The 16,662-nt window shown below is 34.4% G+C and overlaps 2 protein-coding genes across 2 annotated transcripts in view; one reads left to right on the top strand and one right to left on the bottom strand.

Annotated features, from left to right (window-relative positions):
• The window catches only part of DNAJC2 (DnaJ heat shock protein family (Hsp40) member C2), a 30,207-nt gene extending 25,317 nt beyond the window's left edge, over positions 1 to 4,890 (top strand). Inside the window, exons 13-17 of the mRNA XM_039849504.1 lie at positions 1,075 to 1,259; positions 2,046 to 2,146; positions 2,267 to 2,374; positions 4,373 to 4,527; positions 4,742 to 4,890. Of these exons, the coding sequence (XP_039705438.1) occupies positions 1,075 to 1,259; positions 2,046 to 2,146; positions 2,267 to 2,374; positions 4,373 to 4,527; positions 4,742 to 4,816 (624 nt within the window). The 3' untranslated portion in view covers positions 4,817 to 4,890. The remainder of the gene's footprint in view (positions 1 to 1,074; positions 1,260 to 2,045; positions 2,147 to 2,266; positions 2,375 to 4,372; positions 4,528 to 4,741) is intronic.
• A 103-nt stretch (positions 4,891 to 4,993) lies between these two features.
• PMPCB (peptidase, mitochondrial processing subunit beta) overlaps positions 4,994 to 16,662 on the bottom strand; it is a 14,189-nt gene continuing 2,520 nt past the window's right edge. The window contains exons 3-12 of the mRNA XM_039848914.1: positions 16,284 to 16,431; positions 11,739 to 11,937; positions 11,282 to 11,361; positions 8,516 to 8,628; positions 7,483 to 7,626; positions 6,663 to 6,823; positions 5,661 to 5,746; positions 5,496 to 5,584; positions 5,259 to 5,334; positions 4,994 to 5,168 (exon numbers count right to left, since the gene is read on the bottom strand). Of these exons, the coding sequence (XP_039704848.1) occupies positions 5,104 to 5,168; positions 5,259 to 5,334; positions 5,496 to 5,584; positions 5,661 to 5,746; positions 6,663 to 6,823; positions 7,483 to 7,626; positions 8,516 to 8,628; positions 11,282 to 11,361; positions 11,739 to 11,937; positions 16,284 to 16,431 (1,161 nt within the window). The 3' untranslated portion in view covers positions 4,994 to 5,103. The remainder of the gene's footprint in view (positions 5,169 to 5,258; positions 5,335 to 5,495; positions 5,585 to 5,660; positions 5,747 to 6,662; positions 6,824 to 7,482; positions 7,627 to 8,515; positions 8,629 to 11,281; positions 11,362 to 11,738; positions 11,938 to 16,283; positions 16,432 to 16,662) is intronic.

The following is a 16,662-nucleotide window of genomic DNA, read 5'->3' as shown; positions in this document are numbered from 1 at the left end:
CAAGTATTAGTACCTACTATATATAGTACTATGTCTAGGTGATTTGGAGAAATGGTTAATGCTATTGCTGCCACAAAGAAGTTCAGGAACAATAATGATGAAGAGAAAAGGCCTATTGGACCAAAAGATGGAGGGCCCACAGTAAATTCTGTGGGTTAGACAAGTGCCAACTCCAGTCGAAGTGATCAGGGAAGGGTATGAGCCAGCCTGAAAGGATGGACAGTGTGGAAAATGAAGGTCAAAGGAACAGGTCAAATGAACTATAAAATACAAGTAGCAATAGAAAGTTATGGGGAGAGAAGTTGATTAGGAAAAGTAGTGCCAAATTAAGCAGGTTTTTAAATACTATGTTGACTAGTTTCCATTACTGCAATCTTCAAGTAGGAAAAGGTTAACATTTATTTATTTAATATTAATGTGGCATTGGTAGGCAAGATGTATTAGGTAAATGTAACGAGTTGTAAGAATCTCACTGGAAGTACTTGGACTGTGAGAGTGATGATGGGAATCATTGGAATCACTGGGACTTTGTTCTGAGGGATCGAAGTAGGGAAATGAGTCAATGGTAACTCCAAGATAGTAGCTGACAAAGGTCAAGTAAAGGTTTTTTTTTTTTAACTTGTGCATGTTTGAAGGTAGACTGGAAGTGACAATGCAAAAAGTAGAACTTCAGGATAAAATAGAAGCCACTTTGCTATGCCATTATCATTTTGTAGAGAATAAATGAGATTATCTGCTGAAAGAGTGGATATGAGCTTAAAGAGAGGTTTGAAATGGCCTTATGGGTGAATAACCCAATTACTGGAGACTTAAGAAGTAGTGTCCCAAGGCAAACAGAAGTCACATGGTATAAATATAGTGTAGGTCAGGTTCTTCACGCAGAGGTATGCAGCCCTGAGGCCAGAGAAAGGAAAATAGAGTGAAAAGCCGATGATGGTTTGGGGGTTGGCCTGGCAAGAGTATAGAGTCATTGTCAGGATAACACAGAGTTGAGAACCACAAACCCCAGCCAGAAAGGGAATGTAGAGTAGCAAGATGCGCTAAGTCCCTGTCTTACCTATGATATTTGTGTAGATAGAAGAAATAAATGAGCAAATTAGAAAAGAGAAAGAGGAATCTGAGGCTCGTATGCGACAAGCATCTAAGAATGCAGAGAAATCAACTGGTGGAGGTGGAAATGGCAGTAAAAATTGGTCAGAAGATGATCTACAACTACTGATTAAAGCTGTAAACCTCTTCCCTGCTGGAACAAATTCAAGGTACTGGTTTTAATGAAACTTCAAGACGTACTGGTTTTAATGAAACTTCAGTACATACTGGAGCCTGAGGATAATGTAGCCAAGCATCCAGATAACAGTACTAGTTACAGCAGAAACTTCTGGAGATATGGTTGAGTCTAGACAGACTGCTTTCTAGTATGTTCTGTGCCATAATGGGAAGTGTGAAAAGCAGAATGCATTTTGAACCTGCTAGTCTCATCAGCTTATTACACCAACATACACACACACATATATGCACAGCAGAATGCTTCATCAGTTTCTCAGGAAATTAAAGATCATGAGACATAAACCTTGGCTGTTACATTAGCTTATTCCATCATGGCTTGTACTAGGGACTAGATTTTGTTTGCACTCCTAATCCTTCGTTGTTGCTTCCCACCTTCCATCTGAGCTTATTGCAGTTTTGAGTTTAGAACTCAAGCCTTAGAGATTCAGCCTTCCTCATTCTGTAGATGAGGAAACTAAAGCTGTTTTCAGAGTCATTTACCTCCTTAATATGTGTCCAGATGGTAAAATACACAAATGTGTTTTTATTTGTTGATATGTACACAGTATCTGTAAGGTTTTATACAACCTTGAAACCAAGATTATATAGTTGATTTAAACACATGAAAAGCAAAAACTATAGACAATAGTAATAATTAGAGCACCAATTTACAGCTAACTCTCAATATTATAGCTAACCCTTCTGCATTAAAAATGTAAGGGTCATTCTGGTTTTTGTTTTGGAGGTTCTTTCCTTAATTATCATGTCGATTGCTCTAGATGGGAAGTTATTGCTAATTACATGAACATACATTCTTCTTCTGGAGTTAAGAGAACTGCCAAAGATGTTATTGGCAAAGCAAAAAGTCTTCAAAAACTTGGTGAGTTAGTTTTGCCAAATCAGTTTGTTTGCTACCTTGAATACATACTTCAATCTATGCAATTTAATGAAAGACTAAATGAGATAATCTGTAATATATTTAAATTTTTTCATTTCTCAGACCCTCATCAAAAAGATGACATAAACAAAAAGGCTTTTGATAAATTTAAAAAAGAACATGGAGTGGTCCCTCAAGCAGACAATGCAACACCTTCAGAACGATTTGAAGGTAATTTTTTCTGTGAATAAAAAATACTAGCCATGTACCACACTGCATGAAGATATACAAGACCTAGAGTCTAAATTCAAAACTATTGAGAAATAAAGTGTTTTGCAGACTGAAAGATGTAAAGGAAGCATTTTCAGGACAGTCATGGGTTTACTTAACACTACTGAGAATTGCAGTTCTTCCATTTCAGGTGCTATTAGGGGAGGGGCTGTTTGTTCACCAGATTTTACAAATCAGTGCTAAAAGGTATTGGCACAATTGATATTTGAATAAGGCCTGTAGAGTATATATTAGTATTTTACCAATGTTAATTTTCTGATTTTGAAAAATACATTAAGTATGTAAGAAAACGTTCGTGTTTTTAAGGAAAAATCTATTTCAGAATAAAAAGTTAAAAACAGGGTACTGAGAGTGTCTTGGTTGTTGTAATTTAATTGCTCTGGACCAGTGTTTCAAACTGTAAATCACGAACCAGCCTCCTTCATAAATGAGTCATGAAACAGTTAATGGCTCAAGTAGAAAAAATATCAGAGCATGTATACCTATTACATCAGAATTACTTGTGAAAGTTTTGTTCATGTGTGTGTGTATTTGGAGAATGTGACATTTTGAGTTGCTGACAAAGTTTGAAAGTGTTTTCTTTTACTTCGTGCATTTGTTCACCACCAATCCTCTAAAACTAATCTAATCTTGGATATGCTTTCTAGATCACAGTTCCAAATGTTTGGGGATTAACCATTAGCCTTGACTCTTAAATGATAACCTGTCCTTGTCTTAACAGTTTCATTTTTCTTGTATTGTCCGGTTTATTGCCCTAAAATTTCAGTTTGAAAATATGTTGAGACTTTTGATGTTCTACGAAGAGGAAAAAATCATTTTGCTATTGCAGAAATCAGGGGTGACTTTTTCTGTCTAGACTGGGCATTATTTTGGCTCTTTTAAGAAAGATAAGTAACAAAGTGGAAGTTTTAGAACTTCTGGAGGGCAGTTCTTTTTTTAAAGGGTTTCTTTTCCTGCTCCCTTATGTCTTCCACAAAATATCATACAACATTCAGGTATGAGCACTCTTTTCTCAGCCCTTTCTTATAGGACTTGTTTCCACGTTGCAGCGAGACATTGATGCTTGTGCAGGCAGCCAGTCGTCTATGAGGATAGGTGACCCTATGAGGGTAGGAGTGATTGGCAGTGGTGATATCTGGGCGGGACTCCTTTATCTTTTTGATGGTTTTAATGGACAAGCCAGTCTCTTCATTTGAACCAGAAAACAGCAAGCTAACACCATTTTTTTGAATAGTTATTTCTGATGGGAATTTTACAACATTACATGTTCCATTTATTTTGATGTTATAAGAAACTGGAGAATGGCAGAAAATAAATTATGTCATTTCCAACTTTTTTCCCCGAGGAAATTAATTAAATCTATGGTGTTAAATGTGGGCTTCAGACCAATAAAAGGAAATGTCACTAACAACTTCCTGTAACTTAAAAGCTAACTTCAAAAAAAGCTTATCTGCCTTTATATACAAAGTTCTCTGCCTTTTGACTAGGTGTGTGGTATTGTTTACCTGTCACTCGTGTGTGTGTGTGTGTGTGTGTGTGTAACTAGGAAGTAACTTACGTTTCAAGGCTTCCTTTTGTACTAGTCAAAACTACTGTAGGGTAGGTGCTACGGCATTTTCACCACATGGTTTGAACCCAACAACCCAACTATAATTTAAACAGAACTGGTGAGTATAATGTTGTAAGAGAGCAGGCATTTCCTATGCTTAAAAAAAGCCTTTGAGATATTTTTTCTGGGATGTGAGCTATCTGCAGATTTTTCTTCCTCTCAATATTTAGACATTATATATGTGTCTCATCTCTAAAAGTTTGCTCAAAATTACACATCACAGATTTGAATGGGCACTTACCCATATACCAAAAGACTCATCTGGGAAGGTATTCCAGGACATTTTTCTATCAGTTAGGATTCTCAAATAAAAACCTTTTCTTAAACAGGTCCATGCACAGATTTCACCCCTTGGACAACAGAAGAACAGAAGCTTTTGGAACAAGCTTTGAAAACGTACCCAGTAAATACACCTGAAAGATGGGAAAAAATAGCAGAAGCAGTGCCTGGCAGGACAAAGAAGGACTGCATGAAACGATATAAGGTAGATTTTGATTTGTGCTTATTTCAATATGACAGTAGTCATGGGGCAAAAATTACAAAGACATGACCAAGCTTAGAAATTAGCAGTTAGTACAATCAGTCTTTTCAGTAGAGTCCTTATGGATTTATCCATTATTTGAGTATTTTATGTATTTTCATCAACACTAGGAATGTCTGCCAATTTTGACAACTTAACCACCTTTCTCCCTTTCTAGGAACTTGTCGAGATGGTAAAAGCAAAGAAAGCTGCACAAGAGCAAGTACTGAATGCAAGTAGAACCAAGAAATGACTTATGACAATCTTTGTTGTGTGTGTGTTTTTATAATAAAACTGAAAATAATGTATAAATTTTCATTCTTAAAATTATACTTATGGTGATAATTTGAAAGTATGCTATCCAAGATAATTTCTCAGAGATCTACTGTTCACTTATCCTTCGAAAGTTTGACACAGTATTTCATTCGAATTTCCAAGTATATATGTTCATTTTTATTTTTAGGGGTTGATAGCTTAAAACTTGCCAGTCTGTTAATTTCACAAATATACATGTTCAAAATATTTTGAATTAAGAGCATTTTAATCACGAAGCCAGCACATGTTACTGCGAATCCGGTTAAAATCTGGTAGTTGCTCAATGGGACCTAAGGATTAAAAGAAAAGATAGTTAAAACTGACTAAAAAGAAAGTATTTTAGCCAACTTCCTGCATAAGAGAAAAGGATCCAGGCTTACCAACAGCAGCGATAGCTGGACTCTTATCATAAATATATTTGGTACACACTTCTCGAATTGTCTCAGCATTTACAGCCTGAAATAGAGAAGATACTAGCATTCAGAGCTTTTTTTAGTAAAGACAAATTCTATATCTGGAATTTTTTAGAGCAAAAGCAGGATTTATGATACCTATTTTGAGCTTTTGTAACAAGAATCTCTTTACACAAGACCCAACAGTATGTAAGAACTACTTACATCAACTCTTGCTTCAAGCTCAGGGATGGGAATTCTTCTATTATAGCATAACATCTGTCTACCGATATCTTCACAAATTGGAGTGGAACCTGTTTAAAGAGAAAGAAAAACTTATTGGAATACAGATCAACCGTATGAAAACAGAATTTATGTCTTTATTCTCACCATCAAGTTGCAGCAACATGTTTGTTTTCAGAAGATTTTTGGCTCGTGCAACTTCACTTTCAGTGACACTTGTACAGAGTCGTATCCTAAAAACCATTTGGAAAAAAATCAGAAGTCAAGTATTTTGAATATATGTGTTTTGAGTTAATGACCTAAAGAAAGATATGATGCTATATTCTACACATTACAGCACAATAGACAAGTGATTATGACTTCACCTTGTAAAAACTTGAAATTAATGATCCCAATAGCTAAGCAAAAGCTAAACTGTTACTGATTATTTTCACAGTATTGTTGATTTCTGAAAAATGATATGACTAGCAGACAGAAGTTCAATACAATATAAAAATAGGCTGACCATATTTTGAGAAATGCTATTATCATTCTTCAACTTCACGAATCCCCATCTGTTAGGATCTGATACACCAGAGGATAAGTCAATGGGTCACTGTTTCTCAAAAGAATCCAACTGAGTTTAACTTAAACCTAATAATTCAACTAATAATTATATCTCAGTCAACCAGCTTTAGAAAGATGTAAGCCATTTAAGAATGGTGGAGGTAAGGAAGTGGTAGAGTTTTCCAAGAAGCTGTGGGCCTTTCTGCCTGTCTCAACGTACTAGTTTTGACTACAAACACTACATTTTTCTTTTAGCAGTGGCAACTTCTGATTCTTTTTCATAACACTGCCTTTCCAAGCCAAATAACTTTTAGAGATATTTTCCAAACTTCTAGTTGGCATTTCATCATTTTTAACTTTTAGGATCTCACTTCTAAAGTAATCTTAAATAACTTACTATAGTATGAATCAGTTCAGCTTCACATAACTGACTTAAAAGAAATATCTGTGATCTTTCAAAACATGGCAGCCACTGCTGCTTAGTCTTATTCTTTTTAATTAAATGCTAATGAGATCACCATCAAAAAATTATCACCATCAATAGTATAAAGAGGAACTAGTCTAAAATGTGAATTCTAGGCAAGATTTAAATTCTCTTCTCACCATTCTTTTTGAACAGTGTGTAGCATGTCTGCAACAGTGGCTGGTTCACAAACCATATAGATGCCCCATAATCCTGTATCTGTGTAGGAGGTGTTGAAAGACTGGAAGCTATGGCAGAGGTTGCCGTGGCAGGTGAGCTGGGCCAGCTTGCTAGATAAGTTCTATAAGGAAAAAAATTGTCCAAGAGAATTACAGGTATGTGTCCAAATTACCAGAAAGAAAAATAAGATGTGTAGCAAACAGCAAATGCCCTAAAAGGCTGAATTTCTCAGTTTTAGCCATCAACATCTCAACAATGAAGTTAAAATTCACTAAGATTAAGAATTATCTCACCAGCCCACATACCGAGAAATTCATGATGTAAAAGCAGTGAATCCCTATAATTAATATAGTAGTTGTACCCACTTTTAAGACATTGCTGTTATCAACCCAAACTGTAAGGCTCTTGGCTACGTATACTTAAAGATTTGAAACCTAAGATATGAAATGTATTTTGATGAAATCTTTGAGTACAAATCAGACTTACAGAAGTTACAAAAACAGTAAAAAGAATCCCTTTATCCAGACTCCCTAACAACTGTTATATTACCATGTTTGCTTTATCATTCTTTAATGTATTTTTTCAACTGTTTATTAAAATTAGGATATTAACATTAACAGTACTATTAAATTCTTCTTATTCATATTTTGCCATCATCCCACTAATAAAGTTTATGGCAAAAGAAAAAAAAATTTTTTCTTGCCAGGGATCAATTTATATTTTAAAAGTCAAAATTCTATCTTGTCATTATTATGGAAAATCACATTTAAACTCACTTACCATTCCTCCTCCGAAAGAACGATCCCAGTTGCCAATCAGTGTGTTTGCGACCATGAGACAGATTGTATCTGGATGTGCCCAACCAACAGCTTCAACAGCTACTGCAAGGTGTGCCAAAGGCATCTTGTCATCCCTCACTCGAATCTAGTTAGGATAAAAACAAAACTCTAGTTAAGAATATCACTATATAACATGCTTAACAAGAAAGAAACAAATTCACCAGTCCCATTAATTGCAAAGTTAAAACGCTAACCATGACTTATTTTTTAAAATATTAGGCCTCATTACATTGTATAGTCAATCTAGAAGAATTTCTTGAATTAAGGAAATCAGCAAAAGATCTTCCATTAAAATACTGTAGACATAGCCACCCAATAGTTACCTGGTCAAAGGGAATTGCATTATTTCATTGGTAGAAATCAATCTTTTGTGTTTGTTGATCTGAATTTTTCTATCTAAAGTTAAGCTAATATTAACATAATAGGCTTATTTTTGCACTGACAATGCTAGAGTTCTGTGCATCTGCCAACATCAGGCCTCTTTCCAGACACTACTTTAAGCATCATTCCTAATGTGGCCAAGTAAGCCTGTAATGAAGCTTAAAAGTATAGCTGACAAGCAGTAGATCTGACTTGCTGCAAGTTCTGGCTCTAACAGACCCTGCAAAACACTGTGGGCAGAACAACTTAGCCAAGAGTAACCCTGACGTGAAAATCAAAACTTGGGGTGTTTTTAAAAATAAAAGATTACTTTTATACTTATATAAATAGGCATATTACCAAAGAAAAGCACAGCATGGCCACATTGTAACATTGCCTTTAAAACCTTGCCTTAGGAAAAATGGGTGATTAAATAATATGGACTAGGAAGGAATATAAACAAATGAGTCCATTCTCTTCCTTTTTTTTGTGTTTCAGTTTATGCCTTTGGTTTCTTCATTTTACTTATTAGAAATATGCACATTTTGTACACTCATTCATAAATATAACACAAACTCAAAGGGCTAACTACTAGCTTAGAAGGCTTGCCGTACCTCACTTCCTGTGAATTTGCAGGGAGGCAGGGCTGGTATTTCTCCTTTGTGTGTGGACAAAGTGTCACCAAAATGAAACTTCGCTAACTCAAGCAGTTCGTCATGGGAAACTCCTAAATTGAAGGAAAATATTTTATGATACTAGTAGCCGTACAATCTAAAGCAGACAAATAACTGCCAATACTTCAGCTTACAGTAAGCTCAAGGTGATATAATGTGATGAGTTACATATGAATTATTTTCACTCACTAAAATCATTTAAGAGTAAGCTCATATAGCATACTTTTCCCCTTGGTATAAGGCTTGGGGCTGCATGGCTTTTTCATTCTGTAGAGCATTCAACAGTTTTCATCAACATACCAGTGGATTCACAGCTAAGCATAGGAGAGCTTGAAAATACCACACTGCATACGAAATCATGTTATATTAAGTCATTGAAACTAGTAAAAAAAAAAAAAGGGGGGGTGACTTTAGTGGGAAAGAATATAAATTTGAGCCCTAACACTTAAAGTTGGATACATGGATATGATTCATTCTCTCACCTATGCTATCAGAATTCAGGTACAAAATAATTTCATCTAAATTTCTGAATAAATCCATAGCTATCCAAACACTACTTGCCATCCAAAACTTAAGAACTACTTAGATTCTATGTCTCTTACTATCCAAACTCGAGACCCAAAAATTCAGTCAGTGAAGGATCCTTAAACAATTATAAACTTAAAAGACAAATTTAGGCATGTGCAAGTGCTTTAAAAAATATTGCCATGAGATTTCTTTAAATGAAACATTCTATTACAATATAAAAGCACAACTTACACCCATATTTTCCAAACCTGTGGTATAAGACAAGACAGTGTATGCTTGTACATTTTCAGAATCCCTATGTAGGAAAGCCACCTTGGATATCAATCCAAAGGGTGACGAAACAAGGAAGAGCCTGGTGGTAAAGGACAGAGTGAAACACGAACATGCACAACCGTTCTCAGCACCTGGTAATTGCTTCCACTGTTTTCAACACCTTCACCTCCTGGTTGGATGTTCAAGATACTCAGCTCCTGCTCCAACACCACTTCTACTTACCTCTATCCAAAAAGCAGGGGGAAAAAATTTTTTTTAATGAAGCTAGATCTGACCTATTTCACTGAATTTAAAATGCCATTGTTTATAAGGCAAATCATCATTTATGTATCAATAAGACAAAATAGTAATTAAAGCCATTAACTATAAGATATCCCAACTTTAGCAATGTCAAAGTGAACTCATGAAATACAAGAAAACTTGTGTCCTTATGCCACCAACAATGGCAGAGACAATTCCAAACAGCTTGGTTGTTGAGGTCCCATCTAACCAACAGTCTTCTCATTTCTCAAGAGAATTTCAGAGTATACTGCCTGTTATACAAAGGTAACATGATTGTGATTTAGCTGAGAGCCACAATGAATAACACGTTTGAGAGATTTAACCTTTATTTTCAACTTCATTATTCCCAAGTAATTAGCTCAGAAGTCTATCTGGAGCAACTAGAATTTTAACTTACTGTCATTTCTAAAGGGAGAAAAATTAACACAAAAGATTTACACTCCATCTATCTTCACTCTGCCCAAAAGAGAAAACAAAACTGGAAACCAACAAAATGTACTGTTTGCCCAAATTCAGACTTCCAGGAAATCTAACAGAATCTATTGTGAATTTTCTTTCATTCATTGGCTTCAAACAAGTCCCCAAAAAAGGCTTGTCCTGATGCCACCTGCATATTTGGATTCCCATTAACCCATTTCCTTTTTGCCCCAAGAATCCTTATCGGCAGCACTTGCAGCTATAGCATTTACCCTGAGATAACTCACGGGTTACAGTCCTAATAACCTTACCCCCAAAGTTTGCCATGAAATATCTCGCTTTTATTTTTATTTTCGCATCACTCTAGTATATTGATAATCTTTGGAAACAAATGACATCATTCTATTTATAGCATTCTGTTTCTAGTAGTGGCATTTTCATTTACCAAATATAGTAATTCTCAATCACTGAAAATGTCAAATCCTAGAAAACTAGCATTCCTACTGAGGAGTTAACATCGTTCTCGAACAGCTGTTAACTGAAGAGTCATTTGATGAATCCAATTTACACATACATTTCTGTTACATTAAGATTAGAGCCAAGTTCTGTTTAGAAATAACTCCAAGAACAGTTTTTATATTTTATTTTCACATTGAAAACCAGTCAGATTTGCTTCAGCCTCAAAGAGCATGTTTATGAAAAGTTAAATTAAGCCCGGCAGCGAGCTGCACTTTTTTTCCTAAATGAGAAATGGGTTAAACATTCTCATGGCTCCCTATGTACTTCCCCTTCTCAGTAATTAGTAGATCTACTGAATGAATGAACAAATGAAAGAATTAACATAAGACACCCATTCCATGCCTGACCAAGGATGAAGTTAGTTCTTAATAATTTAAAATCTTGACAGATTCCCAAACTGTAGAACATATCTTCTCCAAGTGTCACTGTCTCCCAGTTCACTCATGTGCCCTTCTCTTGCAAGTAAATTCCATTAGGTATATACACTTATGTATTAGAGTCCATACGGTTTTCTATTAAAAAACTCTATTAAAGAGAAAACAGAGGGAAATTCTGGTTCCCCTTACACAACATATTAAATAATTTGCTCTGTAAATACTCTTAGGATATCTCCCAATGGGATCAAACTGATAAGCACATCACTAATGACTATGGTTTTAACAGTTATAAAAATTTAAATCAACTAACCTCCAGCAGCAGCAAGTACTATCCTTGGCCCCTTATAATGTGTGGTTATATAATCCACTAAGTCCTTACGATTTATAGATCTATAAATGGAGTAAGAAAAGCAATATTAAAAAGAAATTAAAAAGCACAGATCTTCACATAATATACCTGAAATTAAAATAGACCTTAAAGATATTCTAAGTTAAATGCAGTCGGAAAAAAAGATGTTGGCAGCAAGTATCAAAGAATTTCAATTTTTTTATATCAAGAAAAAAGATATCATCACTTGTTTATTCCAGAAATAGTTAGGAACCCAGACACCTGTGAGTCAAGTGGGGCTAAAGTGTAGCTAACTAAAATTTCATTTAGATTATCAGGAAGGAAAAAAAATTACTTTTTGAAACACTTTTTGAATGTGAATGTTAATTTTCACAACTCAAATTTTTCTCAAAAAAAAAATAATCAGAATTATACCTACTTGATATTTTCAGTTGGTCCCAAAATTGTCCGTCCAAGTGCAGTATTTTGATAAGCTGTGGCATGAAGATAATCAAAAACAACTTCTTGTAAATTGGTTTCAACTTCCTGCATCTCTCTAAGGATTACTCCACGTTCACGTTCAATCTCTGCTTCCCCCAATGTGCTGTTCTGTATTATATCAGCAAGAATTTCTACAGCTAATTGAAAATAAAACATAAGAAACACTAAGAATCTTAATTTTCACTATTAAAATCTAGTAAACTAGTATCAGAAACCATGATACTGACCATCACTCAATATTGACTAAATAGTTAAACTGGGAAGAAACCATTTTTTCTATATATTCGATATACCTAAAATGACAATATTAAAATTAAAAATGTAAAATATAAACCCTGTGATAGAGAAGAACTTGGGGAAAATTCCTAAATCTGCCAGAGGCCTCACATTTAATGACTCTACCTACAACCACTTCAAAAATGCCATGGAAATCTGCACATGTGTAAATTGTATAAAAATTACAAAGTAGTAAATTAGAATATCTCAGTATGTACAAAGAGTCCATATCACCCAGGTACTCACTATTCAATTCCCACAGCAATGAGGCTGCTACATAAAGAAGCCAAGAATCATCATAATCTAAAATATGTCCCCAGTGAACCACTAATGGAATTAGTGTCTTCACAATATCCTTCCTTACTTAATCCCCATCTGGTCAATGTTGGCTAAATTCTTATCACCAAAATCACTGATAAATGATGATCTAATGGAAATGGAGCAGTTAACATATGAAGAAAAGGACAGGTACCCCAAGAGATACATATGACTACCAAAGGATTAAAAGTGACCCTTGAGGAAAACTGATGAAATCCTCAAATATTTATATAAAAATGACACTAATTTGCAAAGAGCCAAAAACAAATGGAAGGATATCATATCATGCTGTTAAGCAATTTTATCAGAAAAATTATATACCTCTTCAAAAAAAACCCTTATCTACTCTTGAATATTGAGTACACAGTTACAATCACAGTCTAAATTTTAGTAACTATAAAATGATCATAACATTTAATTTCATTTTTTCACTCTACTGTAAACTTTTGTCAAATTCACCTCAAGAGACCTGTCTGTCTCAGACGTATTATGTTCAAATACCAAGGATTTTCTGTAATTAATTACCTCTGTAGACTGCCCCAAATGACAAAACATATTACTAAAGTAAGCTGGAATGAGATCGTGACCAAAGAGAAATAATTATCTGTAAAACCAAATAAAATCCATCTTTCCAGACAAGAGAATGAGAGGCTAAGATGGGTGAAGAACCTGAAGACAGACAGGACAAGTAATTCTGTGTGAAGACCCTCCTTTATACGGGACTGGTAGTCTAGACTGGTACTTGCCAAGGTGGGAAACTCATAATTCCTAGTTATTATGATTTAATATTATTTCTTTTTAACATATATTTAATATCATGTTAGCAAAGCAGTACCTGCATTTAATTTATAAATACACCTATGTTGGGAACATATGATCAAATCTTACTGATAATGATGGGTGATCATAAAAGTTTGGAGACTACTAGTCTAAACATCATACATTACATTAGACTTTACCCGACTAAGGGGATAAAAACCTCAAGCAAATCCCCAAGAGGGAGCTGCTTCAGAGAGCACTTCCACTTTGAATTCCTCTCTGCTTTTCCACTCCCACTAGCAGGAGCTGTCCTTCCCAGCCAGAAGCCAGGAGGGAAAAAAAAGAAGTCCACTGCCTTCTCTCTTCCTTTTAGTCACCTTTTTCGCTTTCCCTCCTGTTCTCTGTGTAAAAAAGTAGAGGGACAGACTCAGCTGAACAACCCTTAAAGCAGCCTGGCCTAGCCCTTTGTTCTTAGTCTCTAAATAATCCTATGGGCAAAAACTTTCTCAGTAAGTAGATAATATATACAAAATATAATACACAAAACTACTTGTGTAAAGTCTCAAACATTATTAATGAAAAACTATTAGGAATCCATATTCCAAAGTAATGAAATTACCTACAACTAAACCAAGACCTTAAAGAGTAATAATTTCATCAGTTAGCACTAAAACTAGGAACTTCTGCTTATTAATTCTACTACTGAGAAAATGTTTTGTGTGATAACTTTAAGAAATTAAAGCACTCTACAAACATGGTAAATACAACAAACTGCTCTGTTATGGTGTCAGAATGATTATTTTATTTCTACAAAATAAAATCTATTTTCTTGTTTTAGAACAAGAAATAAAAGACATCCAAATTAGAAGGGAATAGTAAAACTGTTACTATTTAGGGATGACATACTTTATATAAAAAACTCTAAAGAGTCTAATAATAAATTCAGTAAAGCTGCAGGATACAAAATCAATACTCAAAAATCTGTTAGATTTCTATACATTAATAATGAACTTATAAGAGAATTAAGAAAACAATCTCATTTACAACTACATGAAAATAATTAAATACCTAGGAATAAATCTAACTAAGGAAGTGAAAGACCAGTACACTGAAAACTGTAAGGCATCAATGAAAGAAAATTGAAGACACAAATGGAAAGATTTTCTGTGCTCATGGACTAGATTAATATTATTAAAATATCTGTACTACCTAAAGCACTATACAGATTCAATGCAAACCCTATCAAAATTTCAATGGCATTTTTCACAGAAATATAACATTTGATCCTAAAATCTGTATGGAACCACAAAAGATCCTGAATAGCCAAAGCAATCTTGAGAAATGAAAACAGCTGAAAGCATCATGCTTCCTGATTTCAAATTATATTGCAAAGCTATAATAATTAAAAGTTTGGAAAAAAATAAAAATAAAAGTTTGGTACTGGCATAAAAACACACATCAATGGAACAAAATAGAGGGTCCAGAAATAAACCCACACTTATATGGTCAAGCCAAGAATAAACAATGGAGACTGGATAGTCTCGTCATTAAATGATGCTGGGAAAATTGGACAGCCACATGCAAAAGAATGAAACTAGACCGCTTTACACTGTATATAAAAATCAACTAAAAATGAACTAAAGACTTAAACATAACACCTGAAACCACAGAACTTCTAGAAGAAAACAGGCAGTAAGCTAGATATAAGTCTTGGCGATGATTTTTTGAATCTGACACCAAAAGCAACAAAACCAAAAACAAACAAGTAGGACCACCTCAAACTAAACTTCCGCACAAAAAAGGAAATCATCAACAAAAGGCAACCTATTGAATGAGAGAAAATGTCAGTAAGTCATATATCTGTTAAGGGGCTAATACGCAAAAAATACAAAGAAATCAACCTAATTAAAAACTGGACTGAAGATCTGATACACATTTTCCCAAAAACATACAGGTGGCCAACAGGTATACATGAAAAGGTGCTCAGCACCACTAATTATCAGGGAAATACAAATCAAAACCACAATGATGTTACCTTGCACCTGTTAGAATAGCTACTATCACAAAGACAAGAAATAGTAAGTGTTGGTGAGGATATGGAAAAGAGAGAACACTTGTGCACTGCTGGTGCGAATGTAAATTGGTGCAGCCACTATGGAAAATAGTATGGAGGTTCTTATAAATATTAAAAATAGAACTATCATATGATCCAGCAATTCCGAGAAATCCAAAACACTAATTTGAAAAGACATATGCATCCCTATGTTCATTGCAGCATTATTTACAATAGCCAAGATATAGAAACAACCGAAGTGTCAATGAATAAATGAATTAATGAAAAAATTGTGGTGTACTGTATATATTCAATAGAATGTTATTAAACCATAAAAAAGAAGGAAATATTGCCATTTGCAACAACATGGATGAACCCCAAGGGCATTATGCTAAGTGAAATATGTCAGAAAAAAAACAAATATCATATGATCCCTCTTATACATGAAATCCCCCCCCACCCAAAAAAAACAAAAACAAAAATAAAAAAAACTTAAGCTCATAGATACAAAGAACGGATTGGTGGTTGCCAGAGGTGAAGGAGGTGGGAGAAATGGGTGACCTATTTTTATTTTCAGTTTAAATAAAATGAAAAAAATTAATGGAAAGGAAAATAAGAAACGCACTCCAGGATGAGGAACTAGAATGTGCAAATACAATTAAAAAGTAAGTAGGTTTTGTTCAAAAACCAAAGCCAGTAGTCAGTAGATATAAAATCTCTTCAAGTTTATAGAAATAAAAAAATTCGGATAACAGGGTAAAGTGAGGAGGGGAAAAAAACAGTAAGCAGTAATAAATGAATACAAACAATTAAAAATGTTTCACTATACAGGTATGGCTCTGGAGGAAGTATTTTTGAATGAAGCGTTAGGGCCTGGTTTACATAAGTCTTGCAGCCCATAAATATTTGATATCATTTATCATTTTGGGAGAAAAAATATAGATGCCCCTCACCCAATTTGGTTCATTTTTTTTCATATTTCTAGGGATACCCTTTCACAACAGACATAATAAAACAGTATTAAACTATTTAACTCTTGTGAAAATTATATATCTGCAGTATAAATAACAACAATACCTCTTGGCAAATCTTTAGAGAATGCTTTGGCATAATATACAGTTTGCTCTCTGGAGGTATAAGCATTGAGATGAGCACCCATGTTTTCAATCTCAAGTTCCAGATCTAACTGGGATCTTTTTTTGGTGCCCTGAAATAAAAGAGGAAAAAATTATGATACTTTCCTTTATCCCACATCTGTTCTAAACACTTTGAGGAGTAAGAAGCCATAAACCTAGGTCAGTTTCATGCAAGTATTAAATTTGGTTTCTAAAATACATCAGGCTTAGAAATCATGGTATACTTTCACATGACCCTATATCACAAGAGAACATCCTTGTTTCAACTCTACAGACCAATTATCAGTAATTATTTCAGATAATCTGGATTTTTTTTTTTT

This window comes from Pteropus medius, unplaced genomic scaffold, assembly GCF_902729225.1.
Source record: "Pteropus medius unplaced genomic scaffold, Ma_sr-lr_union100, whole genome shotgun sequence".
Lineage (NCBI taxonomy): Eukaryota > Metazoa > Chordata > Mammalia > Chiroptera > Pteropodidae > Pteropus > Pteropus medius.
This window is presented reverse-complemented; position numbering and strand designations above follow the sequence as displayed.